The following is a 12,373-nucleotide window of genomic DNA, read 5'->3' as shown; positions in this document are numbered from 1 at the left end:
ACCGGATGCTGGGGTACAAGTTGAACAAGTTGTATTTCACAACGCCCTTCCCCTCCGCGGATCCCCCAGTCTTCATCAGCCCTATTCGGGTCAAGGTTTCCATCCTGTCTCCGTACCAGAATTCGTCGCTGCAGGCACCCAAAGCAGCTACCCTCAAGGCGCCCTTCTTCATGGAACGGCTACATCCTTCGGAAGCAACCCACTCAACTTTGGTGCAGCAGATGTACCCTTTGGAAGTGTCCAATCCTACGCCAACCAACCCGTTGATACCTCGTTCGATGGTACTGCATTTGGCCTTCCGCCTGGTTATGGCGAAGCTTACACTGCTGGACATCCAAACTGGATGAATAACTTCCAGATGCCTTGCACGCCTGGCGTCGATGTGCAGCCTGTGGCAAATGCCTTCGAAGTCACGCCACACGAGCATGGGTACAACTCGAGTGCACAGCTAGGATACGACTTGGAGGAGCTGGAGATGACGAGTCCTCCTAGCCACGCGAGTGTGCAGACTTTGAGACCGCTTGCCCCGCATCACCCATGGGCCGAAGCTGCTACTCGCACCATTGGGACAGCTGCCCAGCCGCGCAGCCAGCGCCGATCAGTCCACGATTGCGACGTCCCCGGGTGCAGTGCGACCTTCAGACGCCCAGCTGAGTTCCGTCGCCATAAGCGCACCGTGCACATGCGGCATGAGGCCCAGGAATTCGAGTGTATCGTCAAGTCTTGCAACTATACGTATCCTCGTCTCGACAAGGTGCGTGAACACATGAAGAGAATGCATGGTATATGTCTTCGCGTGGAGAAGCCCTAGAACTTCCTGGTAGTGTTTGGTTTGCCCTCATTGTCGCGTCTTTCATCTCCTTGCGTCAGTCTTTACAGGTGGTCTTCCGAGACGTCCACTCCTTAGGTAGTTGGTAATTTACTGTGTTTTCCTAGCTTCCGTGCGTCCAAACTCACCAACGCCTCCCGAAACATGTCGAAGTCTACGATGGCCATCGTCCACGTCACCCAGTGGCGCTCGCTTTGCGGGCATCAGGCTGAGATTCTGCGTTGACCGGTTCTCCTGCAGCTAGGCGCCTAACCCTGCCGTGATGGTCTGAGCTTGGGACAGGGCACCATCTCGCCATACCACCTCTTTGCCCTCTGAGACAAAACGTATGACCTGACAGCGGAGATTGGTTGTTGGTGGTTGCCTTTTTACACTGGCTATTCGAAGGACGTTGCCCTCCTACCTCGAAGCTAACCCAATAAAGTCTAGCCAGCTGCCAGCGTATCTTGTCCCTCTCTTCTCTAACAACGCTACGAACAACTGGTCTTCATCTTTTCGTATCTTTTTCGATGGTTCATCTTATTTGACGTTATGGCATCGTCCAGGGGCTTGTGCTTTGGTGCTGTGCCCTACTCGTGGCTTGCAGCAGAGGGCAACTCGCCGACCTTTGATTGGTCGAAAGTGCCCTACTGGCACTCTCATCCCTGCGACGGCACAAACAAATTGCAGTTCAGAGTCTCATCGCCTACCGGTAGCTGTCTTTGCGTTAGTCTCGACAACATGAGTTCCGAATTTTCGTTCAATGGCCCCGAAAGTTCGACATAGGTCACGGCATTAGGCTAGCTCTGGAGCGAGGCATTTCTGATCTGCTTCGCTACACATCGACTTCACTCATCTGTGCAATTGTACGTTCAGGGCGACGTATACACATTGTCAAGTGCGAAATAAATGCTCTGTCCAGCTAGGAAAAGCGTTAGAGTACAGACAGTGAGATGGCGGAGCTGGCTGGACATTGCTGAACGGTTTGGATACCAACAAGTCGCTACTTATATCCTTGAGAGTTTATGAGATCATTACCGCTCTTCAGATGCGTCAACAACTAACCCATACTCTGTACAGTCTATCGGCTCTTGCCTTTTGCGTCACGCACCTAGATCACGCCGTGCCCACTAGACCACGCACCCGTGCAAACCCCCTCACGACAATCCGCCCAACCCACCTTCCTTTTCCCTCTCATGGCTGCTGCGCCCCCGGCCCACTCCTCGTCCCCGGCCCCCCATTCCTCTCCCAATCCAACCAACTCCCCCGATACTCCCCAACCTTCGTATACCCAGCCAACTTGGCCAGCTGCGCCGCCGCACTACTCCTCACGCCCGCCTTGCAGAAGAACACCACATTCTTCTCTTTGGGCGGCTTCTGGAAGCCGAAGCGGTCCTCGAAGTCCTCTTCGGAGAGGAGCAAAGCGTCCGGCTGCGAGGTGATGGGCACGTTGAGCGAGGTGGGGATGCTGTTCGCCGCGAACTCGGCAGGCTCGCGGACGTCGATGAGGATGGTGGATGAGGACGGGTTCTCGACGATGGAGAGGACCTGCGGTGTGTTAGATGGGGACTGGGCAGGTGCCGAAGGGCTGTGTGGGAGAGGACGTACGTCTTGGAACTCGTACACCTTGCTGCGCTTGTCTGATGGGAAGCTGGAGTGGTGTCTCCGCTGCGCGACGCCAACCTGCGCGCTGGCAACGTTTCTCGCGACGGTGCGTTGCGGCGTGGAGCATGGCGTCGTGAACCGGATTGAAGCAGCCCTGGTTGCGACCGCTTGCGGGGTGCGCAGAGCGAGCAATTGCACGGCTCTTCTTGAAGCCATTGTATTTGTACTAGTCGAAAGAGCTGCACGGAAGCAGGCGCAAGACCTCAAAGGTGGACGGAAGTGTGATAAGCTCACGCTGTGGAGTTGTGGAGGTATAGAGCTCCGCCCGCGTCGCAATCGCCGTAGGCCTCGGGCCCGCGCCGTCTAACGTCACCTCTGGTTCGTAGCCGCACGTGCATCGCTCCCGTCGGAGTTAGCCACCGAGATCGGAGCTCCACGGCACCATGCAAAAGCGCAAGATAGTTCGCTGTGTGGGTATAACTTGTGCTTGATTATCAATATCCTCCCTCCCGTCCCGACAAGATGGCCCGATAACATTGCCATTAAACACCCAGCCGCCTTCACTCAATTGCGATGCATGCCCTGCGTAGAGAGGAGAGAAGCCACACGAAGTCTCGCCACTTTATAGTCCCAAGTATACCATCCATTTCCATACCATACACCGTCGCCAGGAATCCGTCTCACCACGGATCCGGGTATCATCCATCCCATTCCGTCCCCACCAAAGCGAAAACATGCAAATCCAAGGCAAAAGCAGCAAACAGCAGCAAATTGGTATATTTCTTTTGGCGCCGACCTGGGGGAATCATTGCTTGCACTTCCGCAAAACGCCCAAACACAAAGAGCAGAAACACATATCAAGATCCAAATAACTGCAGAAACACGCGAAGATAATGGAACAGCGCGAGCAAACCAACCGAAGGCTTTTGCAATTCGCCACAGGGGTATAATTCTTTTGGTTGAGCGTTGCTACAAGTCCGGAGCTGGGGTATTTGTTCGTCATAAAGCCCGGTACAAAGTTGGGAAATGGTGTATCGTTTAACGAGGAGGGCCAATAGGGCCCGGGTATCCAGATGCAGAATGAGAAGTAGAGGGGCGCCCACTGTCGACCGACGCCCTCGGGTCATACCGGGGCGTCACGTCTCCAGGCGCCGCCGAGGACGCCCCAAAGGGAAACTTGCTTTCAAATCGCGGCGTTGGCATCGGCCAACTGTTAGTATGGTGTTCGTCGTCCGCAAGGTTGATGCCGCTGTCGTTCCAAGGGTTGCGGTAGCCACTGCCCTGGGATTCAAGACTGGCAAGAGAGGCTTTCGAAGCGTTGCTAGAAGCATGCTTGAAGAGAGAGCCCGGGGAGTTAGTCCCGTTTCTGCGCGAGTTGAACAGGGAAGTGAAGGAAGACATGCTGCCCGGTTTGCGGAGACGATCCAACATGCCGGGGCGCTCTTCATCACCGAAGTGAGAACGAGTGGGCGAATCAGTGCTATCAACGGGTGGCTCGGCACGCTGAAGCAGCTTGGATTCAAAGAAGGGCAAAGACTCCTCGAACGAATCAGACTTGGGTCGAGGAAGGGCTCCGCGGATAGTGTTGGTATCGAGACCGTGCATGACGAGGTTGTTGATCAAGAAGTCAAGGGCATCCTTGAGACCACCAGCGTTGTTTCTGGTGAAGCTGAGGTGAAGTGTCTCGATCTGTTGTTCCTTGCCGTCTTCAGCAGTCTCAGTCTGGGTTTCTTTGACATGAGCTTCAACAACATGTTGATCCCTGAGCTTATCGAGAACGTCAGTCTTGAAGTCCGCAGAACGCAGGTGTTCGCCAAGCTCCTTGGAAGCAGGGAAGGCGAGATCGTGAGTCTCAGGAACCATACCCTAAGTGATGTCAGCGTGTCATAGTTTCATCAGGCACAATTCTACTCACCAAAAACTCATCAACTGCCAGTGGCACCTGGTATTCAGGGCCAGAGACAGTGACGATGTCGCTTGCTTCTTCGGTGCTTGGAAACGTGATCTTGCAGTTGAACTTCTTCTCAAGCTCATCGATCTTGTCCAAGCGGGCAATGAGCTCGCGATGGTACAAACGGTTGATGTTGATAGTCTCAGAGACGAACTCGGCATCAGCCTTCTCCACCATGTCCATGATTTCTTGCTTGACCAGATCGAGATTCTGAGCATTGCGAGCCGGGGTACGGCAGATGACGTTGTCAACCTTGATGTCATCTTCTTCCTTGCCAAAGCCCCCGCGGTCCATAGCGTTAGAGAACTTCACAAATACTGAGTACTTCTTCATGATGCGCTGGATGTGTTGACCGCCAATGCCAATGATACGCTTATGGTATTGGTCGGGAACGTGGAAGGAGATTGCGGCAGGCATCTCCTGCTCGACAAGATCTAGACCGTTCTTGGTAGCGTCATACTGAGCACCGCGAACAACGATGTAGAAGTTGTACTCGTTGAAGCCATCAAAGACAATCTGGACGCTGCTGTGGCTCATGATCTTGTTGATCTTTCCGTTCTTCTTGCCACTGACGAACTCTTTGTGTTCGTTGGCGAGCTCAATCTTCACGCTCATGTTGTACTGCGATTTTTTCACAAACGGAATGTTGTTGATCACCATCATTGCGGCTTTGACAGCATCGTCGGAGCCGTAGATGTGGAAGTTCAGCTTCTCGAAGCTGATTTCTGCGCCAGAGTTTATGCAGATATCCGAGAGCATGGCACGCACATCAGCAGCCGTAGGAGGGCGCTGCGAAGGGTCAGGGTGAGTAATGAACCACGAGGCACTGTAGAATTGGCCAGCCTATTCGAGGTAAGCACTGCATCACGCATGGGTGGGCTAATCATCTTACAAGAGCCATCAACTCGCGCACAGTGCGCTCGACATGGAGAACATCGGTGCCCTGAACACGGACGACGCCGCGTTGCATGCCCAATGGGGGCAAGAGGATATAGGACCCGTTGTTCTCGATGATCTTGCGCACCTTGTCGAGACGTTCGAGCAGAATGGCATCGAGCTTTGTGTCCGTGACCATGACGGGCTTTACAAAGACCTTGGTCGACATGACCAGGTCATGAAGACGCTGCTTGGCTCTCAAGATGCATTCTGAGTTCTCACCAGTAATGTAGATCAAGTCATCAGGACGACGCTGTGCGCCGGCCGGGGTATAGCCGAAAAGGCGGGGGAATGGCGGCGGAAAGTAGATGGCGGTTCCTGTGGCAGACTCGATCAACTTGATGTTCTTGCGTCCTCGCCCGCAGATGAGCGTATGCATGGTCAGCTCCAGCTTCATCGTATCCACGTATCGCTTGAGCTGTGACGATATCAAATTAGCTTTGTGCGCTAGTCCAGGCCAACTGCGGGGCAGCAGAACTCACGATCTGGTCGATCATGATGAGCACGCGAGTCTTCGCGTGCTCCATGGTCTCCATGTCGCCGTAGATGGCGCAGCGGAGACGCGAGTCCATGCCAGTCTCGAGGTTGCCGTTGAAGCTGGCGGACTCAATGTCGGGCTGCTTGGGCATCAGCACAAAGATGTCAGCTTTGGTCGTCTTCGCAATGAGGTCCAGCTGGTTGAGCACGGGGCCCTTGACATGCTGCGAGGTGCGGTCAATGATGAGATCAGAGTCGATGTCGACGAAGGACGACCGCTATGCACTGTCAGACTTGGCATCATGGTTCGGTCCCAATGCGGCCTACCAGTGAGATGGGCGTCGAGTTGAGCACCTTGCACCGCATCTGGTTCACGATCTCCAGCTCGCCGGACAAGCAGACGTTTGTGACGAGCGCGCGCAGCGGCCCCCGCTGCAGGCCGGGTAGCGGCTTGGACTCGGCCGACACGACGGCGGCGGCCACGCGCCCCTCGGTCTGCTCCTGGACCTCGCGGCACATGAGGCGCAGGTTCTCGACGTTCTGAGCGTGGACGGGCAGCTTGTGCACCGGGGTGCCCTCAGCCGTGCCTTCCGGGAAGGTCCACCGCGCCTTGGCCCCGGGGCTGGCGTACATGATGTCGTCGACGTCGGGGCCGGCCAGGTTGGAGGCAAAGGGCACGTTGAAGGACAGATTGACCTGCGTGCCGGGCGGGATGACGGGCGGCGCCGACGTGGCCGTGGACGGGCGCTTGATGGGCGCGGTGACGGGCATCTCGTGGTTGGATCTCGAGAACGGGAAGCCGGCGGACGGAGCCATCTTTTCCCAGCCGTGTCGAGCTTGGCCCGTGAAGTTGGATATCTTGTGCATAGCGGGGGGAGAGGCGCCCTGGGGGAGTGTCGGGCGGCGGGTGATGGGAGGAGAGCGAGGGAGACACGAGAGGTCGAGGTCTGTCCAAGCCAAAGCCAGGACCCAGAGGCTGAGATGGCCGCTACTGGCAGCACGGTCCCTCGCACATCCCACACCCATCCCATCCCGTCGATAGCTGGCCCAGCGCCCGCACACGAGCCCTCGGCGCGCAGCGTTGCCGCCGCCCGCTGCCTGCGCTCAGTGCGTCGCTGCCGCCCGCTGCCACGGCGCCCTCGACCGCAAGCAGCGCGTTTCAGTGCTGCCTCTGCCCGCGACTCTGGCGATCTGCGTTGTGGCGCCTGGCGCTGGCGGGCGCCCGAACCGGCCTAGGCCCATCGGGCAGGCCAGCGTTGATGACATGCGCCCTGCCCACTGCCCACTGCCACTGCGCGAGCCTCTTCCCAGTTCCGCTGCCGTCCCGTTGCCAGTGCACCTGCGCGAGCACGCAGTTGCGGTGCCCAACAACGGATACCATGGGCACTGCCTAACTGCTGCCTGGCTGTGCGCACCGCGGATGTGCTGTCGGCCAGGTCGTGGTGCTGCCGCGACGTTTCACTTGCACTCCCGAAAACATTTATGCGACAGCCTCAGCTCACATGCCTGTCTGCCCACGGTCACGTTGTCGCTTGTGCATGCCCCAACACTTTCCAGCGCCTATTCCCGATTCCCTCGCGAACAGACCCATCGTCTCACCTCAACAACCTCGGGCCCTACGCGTGCCACTCCTCCCGGAAACGGCGAGACAGCTGCACTGAGCCGCGCCATGGGCTCCGACGCGCTGACAACGGAGCTGCATCCCCCCAATGCACAGGGCCCGGTCGGGTAGGCCGTGCCGTAGCCGACTACTTCTCCTGTTTAAGCTTCGAGCACGGCAATTGCGTGCCTCAATCTTGGTAGCATCTCTACACATCGCTCCGGTGTGCAGCTGCAGGTTCTACTGCCTTCTGTGTACACGCCCACAGTTCTTTGTAACCTGGGTACGGTCCCACCGATGACGTTTACACATGCCGCCCGTGCAACTCGCCCTGAATCCGGTCTTCAGGTCACTAGGAGCGCCTCTATTCTACTGCTCCTCTCTGGATTGCTGCATTGCATTCATATCCTTGCCTCTCTACAAAAGGCATTGCTTCAACCCCATCAACTGTCCATGTGATGACGACGACGAGGCTGCTCCGTTATTGTGCAAGCCTGCAACTAGTCCTTAGGCTAACGTCTGCCATACGAACGAACCCGCAACGCTGTGTGGCCAGGCCCTTACTACTATCGATACCTCTCCGGCTGCCGGCTTTCCACGTTTCCGACGAGCTGGGCCGCACGACACTGCGAGCCTTCTGTTGGACAGCACACCGCGCTAGGCACCACTTTATCAAATGAATGGAACACTACTCGTCAACACGACTTTTGTAGTACACGATTTCGAAGCCCATTTTCGACATGATATCAATATATTTTCCCGTGTTGACAGCAACACATCCGCGTCGTCTGGGCCTACGCGAGACCGGGTACACTGTGCAATCGTATGCTAATCAATAGTCCTTGCTCCCCTTTCAATACTACAATGCCAATGATTACAATCCATCCACCAATCCTTCCTATCTTGTTACTGCCCGAGGCTCATCTCGCGGCCACGCACAGAACGGTGCGGGTAGGTAAAACGCTGAAGTTGGACACTCTTCCCAAACGAATTGACTAGTAGCGGTAAGTCGGTCGTCGAGGAGCTTCGGTCGCATAGCGTTCTTGTACAACCTCCACGGGACGCTCCAGGCCGCTCTCATCTGCATAACGTCTCTGGGGAGTTGCAAAGGCATATTGGCGATCGTCTGAGGGTTCATGGCGAATGACACTCAATTCACGCAAGCGTGGCGCGGCTACCCGGACATGGCCAGGCTGAACACTCTCGTGACGGACGTACCCCTCTGGCACCTCACGCCGAATGACTTCCGGACGAACACTATACGCTCGACTCGGTAGGTACTCACGCGGAGGGCCCATTTCCTCGTACTGGGCGGTCGGCCGCCGTTCCATCAATTCGTGTGGTCGGTACTCAACTTCCAAGGGGCGGTGCGAGGCTTCTCGCCGATATGCGCGCGAATCGACCAACTCAGTTTCGGAGACATCAGCATAACGGCGTGGCGGTGGCGGCATTCTCTGAACATCGCCTTCCTCGTACAGCTCTGTACGCGCAGGTACCCGGAGCACTGGTTCTCGGGTCATCGCACGTTCGTAGTATGGGTCCATCTCGATTCTTCTGGCAGATGGGGCGACGGAGGCCCTGGTCTCCACTGGAGCAGCGTAGTACTGATTGCCGTACTGATCAACCACAATGCTGCGACGGGGTGGAGCCATGGGCATGTTGTCAGGTGACTGGGCTCGAGGCAGATATTCCATCTCTTGCGGGTGGTCTGGAATGTATCGAGGTGCTGCCGACGGTCGAATAGATGCTTCCCGGTAGACAGGCTGCTCGATGGCACGCTCTGCATACACATTTGATGCTGCGCGGCTCTGGCGAGGGGATGGTGCAGCATACAGGTCAGTACTAGTCGGTGAGTACGGTCGACGAGCATATTGAACGCTTGCCACGCGACGCAGATCCTGGTCATCACGTCGCTGAGGCAGACGAGCAATGCTTGGCGATAAGGGCTCCTCATAGCGTCGGGTTGGTCGAGCAGCAGGCTCTGGGTCACGATAATAGACGGGTTGTACCCTGTCGACAACCTCGACCTCTTGAGGAAGAGGTTGCAGGGCTCGTCGCTTGCTGGACGGCGGATCCGAATACGCCGCGAATGTGGGAGGTGACTGTGGCTCTTCCTTGATGTATGGTTCTGGTGACTGTGCAGCGCGCTGTTTGTTGTTGCTGCTGTTGTTGCCCTTCTTCCACTCCCGCTTCCGCTTGCGACTATTTTGGATCGGCGGTACTGGACCCTTGGGGCTTTGGCGTCGAGAGGACCTGTTTCTGAATCAGCATTCTGAGAGTTCAGGGGTGGGGTGAATCGTGAAGGTCTCGATTTCAAGATTTGTAACCGGAGTATGCAGCGCATTTCTTTGCCATCCTACACCAGGATCTGAAACCTATACGTGGAAAGGGCATCATGCAAAGGAAGTGGAAATGAGAAGAAAACCAATCGCTACCGTACCCGTTCGCGCCATTATAACGCCCATGCTGCCTTCTAGGCTCACTAGGACCCGCGTCGGCCGGTGGAGGTGAGTAGTCAGACTCCTCTAGATCTTCGTTCGCACCAGCATCTTCAGGCTCATAGATCTCAAGAATGTCATCGCCAGGTTCGTAGGGCTCGTCATCTAGATCGATCACTGGAGGACTGGCTGGGCCTGACTGAAAAGGCGCCACAACCTGTTGGACCTCATTGGTAGCACGTTTGCCCTGCTGTGTGAGTGATTCTGCGACATCAGTATTCGAGTTGTGATTGCGTTCAATCTCATCCGATGACCAACTGTCAGCTTTGCTAGAGTAGTATGAGTTGTCGAAAGACTCTCCGTCGCTATCAGCAGTGGGAGGTCGCAGGCCAGAGATTGGCTTCACCAGTCTGTGGGCCTGGGCAAGCAGGTCATCCACGTCTAGCACCTCTCGCTCTTCGTCGTTTGCACGACCACGCTTATCCACCTGATCCTTCAGTGCCCGTTCGAGCTGCTGGCGCTTCAATTGAAGTTCAGCCCTGATGAGATGATCAGACTTGGTGAGCAACACTGGATCGATGCCTGACGATGCAGACTTGGCAGAGAAAGGCCGCGATGTATGTGCGACAGGCGAGACAAACTCGTTTGGCGCAGGAATTTGTGACAAGGAAGTCTCGGGACGCGGCGGGAACATCTGCTGGTTAGACGTGCCGTTGGGAGTCCCGTTGATCGTGAGTCTCGCTGTTGGGGCGGTTTGCGGCGGACGCGGTGCAACCTGTTCTAGGACTCTGGGTGGGAGACGAATGCGCGGATGTTTGCCTGCGAACACCTCATCGCGAATATGCAGCAGCTTCTGGAGGAACTCGGCCTCTCGCCAATCCTCGGGGGGTACCACGCTGGTCCCGTTCACGAGCGGCGGTGCTGTACTGGTCGACATGACTGTGGCAGCCCAATGTTTGCTTACCCCACAGCACGCTCAGATTAAGCTACAGAGGTCGCGGGGAGTAGATCAGTAGGAGCGTGGTGTGTATATAAATATAGAAGGGTACATCGCGATGGCGCGTCGAGGTGAAAGCGCAGAGGGGGTTGGGGAGAAATCCGCGCTCAAGCTGTGTCCATCCGCGCGGTTGAAGGCGGCGCGAGCTGCCAAGCCGCGCTATGCCCATCGCGGCTGCTGCGTTTGCTCTTGCTCCCTGCCCCGAACGCACCGTCGCACCTGGGAGGCCCAATTTAACAACACGGAAATCACAGCTCCAATATCTGGGGCATAGTCTCCTTGTCTCTACTTTCTCCTGCTTGGCCCCAACTCGTATTAACGCCGGTTGGACGAATAGGGAATAACCCCCCACAAAAGTCTTGAAGTACCAGCGACAACCTGCATGTTTACCTGTAAGCACACCATTGGCTCACTTATGCGAGTCATTCCTTCAATCCCTCGACCGCACGGGCTTAAGATACCAACCTCACAGATCCGACACTCATCACCGGGTTGCCCCGCTCCACTAAGATGTCGCAAAACGAGAAACTAGTCTTCTTCTTTGATATAGACAATTGCGTACGTAATTCACCTTTCAAATTTTGGCAGGCACTAACTGGCCGATTAGCTCTATCCCAAGAGTATGTGTTCCCGCGCTTCCTTAGGATCGTGCGGGGGACTCATTTGTACGCAGGCTACAAGATTCAACACTTGATGTCAGACCTTATAGGTATGGTTCCTTCGACTTCTCCTCTTTTCCACGCGCCATTCCAGTGGATGCAAAGCTCAACGGTTGCAGACAAATACTTCCAAAATCATCTATCACTGTCACAAGAGGAGGCAAACGATTTACACCTCAAGTACTACCGCGAGTATGGCCTTGCCATTGAAGGTCTTGTCCGCCACCACAAGGTCGATCCCCTGGAATACAACGCTAAAGTAGACGACGCGCTACCACTGGAGGATATCATCAAGCCCAATACAGAACTACGGAAGCTACTCGAGGACATTGACAAGAGCAAGGTAAAGATGTGGCTTTTTACGAATGCATATGTCACGCACGGCAAGAAGGTGGTAAAATTGCTGGAGGTTGATGACTTATTCGAAGGCATGACTTACTGCGACTATGGCTCCGAGAAATTCTATTGCAAACCGCATGTCGAGATGTTCGACAAAGCGATGGAACAAGCAGGAGTGAAGTCGAACGAGAACTGTTACTTCGTTGGTGCGTACATTTTGGGGTGATTATATGATCCGCACTAATATGCCCCAGATGATTCTTTCATCAACACAAAAGCGGCACAGGAACGGGGCTGGCATACAGCCCACCTACTAGATCCAGAGGACCCTGAGCCGTCAACACGTGCTGCAAAGCATCAGATTAGAAGCTTGGAGGAGTTGCGCACCATCTTCCCCCATTTGTTCAAGAGCAAATCGACTACGAATGGAACAGCATAGGCGACCTTAGTCATCTCACGATTTGATGAGGTGCGGCATTTTGTAGAAGACTTGGATCTACATCTCTGTGTATAGGCTTGATAGAATGTTAGATTTCACCAACTTTCCAAAGCACACGTTTCAT

General features: G+C 55.5%; 5 protein-coding genes across 5 annotated transcripts; 2 read left to right on the top strand and 3 right to left on the bottom strand.

Moving 5' to 3' along the window:
* The first annotated feature begins 166 nt into the window (after nt 1–166).
* CC84DRAFT_741893 (uncharacterized protein) lies at nt 167–1,085 on the top strand. The gene has a single exon (XM_018187261.1). The coding sequence runs from the start codon at nt 344–346 to the stop codon at nt 809–811; it is 468 nt and encodes a 155-aa protein (XP_018036332.1). The 5' UTR covers nt 167–343; the 3' UTR covers nt 812–1,085.
* Nucleotides 1,086–2,029: 944 nt separating this feature from the next.
* Nucleotides 2,030–2,461, bottom strand: CC84DRAFT_1061823 (Rhodanese-like protein; the record flags this gene model as incomplete). Its single annotated transcript, XM_018173593.1, has 2 exons — nt 2,030–2,356; nt 2,417–2,461. Coding segments are annotated over 2 exons (372 nt in total), but the record flags the coding sequence as incomplete, so codon positions are not given.
* Nucleotides 2,462–3,451: 990 nt separating this feature from the next.
* Nucleotides 3,452–6,644, bottom strand: CC84DRAFT_1187051 (uncharacterized protein; the record flags this gene model as incomplete). The annotated part of the gene is made up of 5 exons (XM_018180899.1): nt 3,452–4,279; nt 4,329–5,207; nt 5,257–5,718; nt 5,783–6,055; nt 6,105–6,644. 5 exons carry the CDS (start codon nt 6,642–6,644, stop codon nt 3,452–3,454), a joined length of 2,982 nt encoding a protein of 993 aa, XP_018036330.1.
* Nucleotides 6,645–8,089: 1,445 nt separating this feature from the next.
* CC84DRAFT_1164377 (uncharacterized protein) lies at nt 8,090–10,907 on the bottom strand. The gene is made up of 2 exons (XM_018178475.1): nt 9,818–10,907; nt 8,090–9,630 (listed from the first exon to the last, which is right to left on the bottom strand). The coding sequence occupies exons 1-2, from the start codon at nt 10,750–10,752 to the stop codon at nt 8,373–8,375; spliced, it is 2,193 nt and encodes a 730-aa protein (XP_018036329.1). The 5' UTR covers nt 10,753–10,907; the 3' UTR covers nt 8,090–8,372.
* A 112-nt stretch (nt 10,908–11,019) lies between these two features.
* Nucleotides 11,020–12,373, top strand: CC84DRAFT_1164376 (pyrimidine 5-nucleotidase). Its single transcript, XM_018178474.1, has 6 exons — nt 11,020–11,204; nt 11,285–11,370; nt 11,420–11,432; nt 11,486–11,521; nt 11,591–12,016; nt 12,065–12,373. The coding sequence occupies exons 2-6, from the start codon at nt 11,323–11,325 to the stop codon at nt 12,247–12,249; spliced, it is 708 nt and encodes a 235-aa protein (XP_018036328.1). The 5' UTR covers nt 11,020–11,204; nt 11,285–11,322; the 3' UTR covers nt 12,250–12,373.

This window comes from Paraphaeosphaeria sporulosa, assembly GCF_001642045.1.
Source record: "Paraphaeosphaeria sporulosa strain AP3s5-JAC2a unplaced genomic scaffold CC84scaffold_5, whole genome shotgun sequence".
In the NCBI taxonomy this organism is placed as follows: Eukaryota; Fungi; Ascomycota; class Dothideomycetes; order Pleosporales; family Didymosphaeriaceae; genus Paraphaeosphaeria; species Paraphaeosphaeria sporulosa.
The sequence above is the reverse complement of the archived record's forward strand: the minus strand, read 5'-3'. Positions and strand labels throughout refer to the sequence as shown.

What these genes read in the sequence shown, in the direction of transcription:
- CC84DRAFT_1164377 (XM_018178475.1), bottom strand. Translation starts at nt 10,752, where the DNA reads ATGTCGACCAGTACAGCACCGCCGCTCGTGAACGGGACCAGCGTGGTA. An exon ending in CGTTATAATGGCGCGAACGG is followed by an intron (nt 9,631 to 9,817) that starts GTACGGTAGCGA and finishes ATTCAGAAACAG; the next exon opens with GTCCTCTCGACGCCAAAGCC.
- CC84DRAFT_1164376 (XM_018178474.1), top strand. Translation starts at nt 11,323, where the DNA reads ATGTCGCAAAACGAGAAACTAGTCTTCTTCTTTGATATAGACAATTGC. An exon ending in CTTGATGTCAGACCTTATAG is followed by an intron (nt 11,522 to 11,590) that starts GTATGGTTCCTT and finishes CAACGGTTGCAG; the next exon opens with ACAAATACTTCCAAAATCAT. An exon ending in CGAGAACTGTTACTTCGTTG is followed by an intron (nt 12,017 to 12,064) that starts GTGCGTACATTT and finishes AATATGCCCCAG; the next exon opens with ATGATTCTTTCATCAACACA.
- CC84DRAFT_741893 (XM_018187261.1), top strand. Translation starts at nt 344, where the DNA reads ATGAATAACTTCCAGATGCCTTGCACGCCTGGCGTCGATGTGCAGCCT.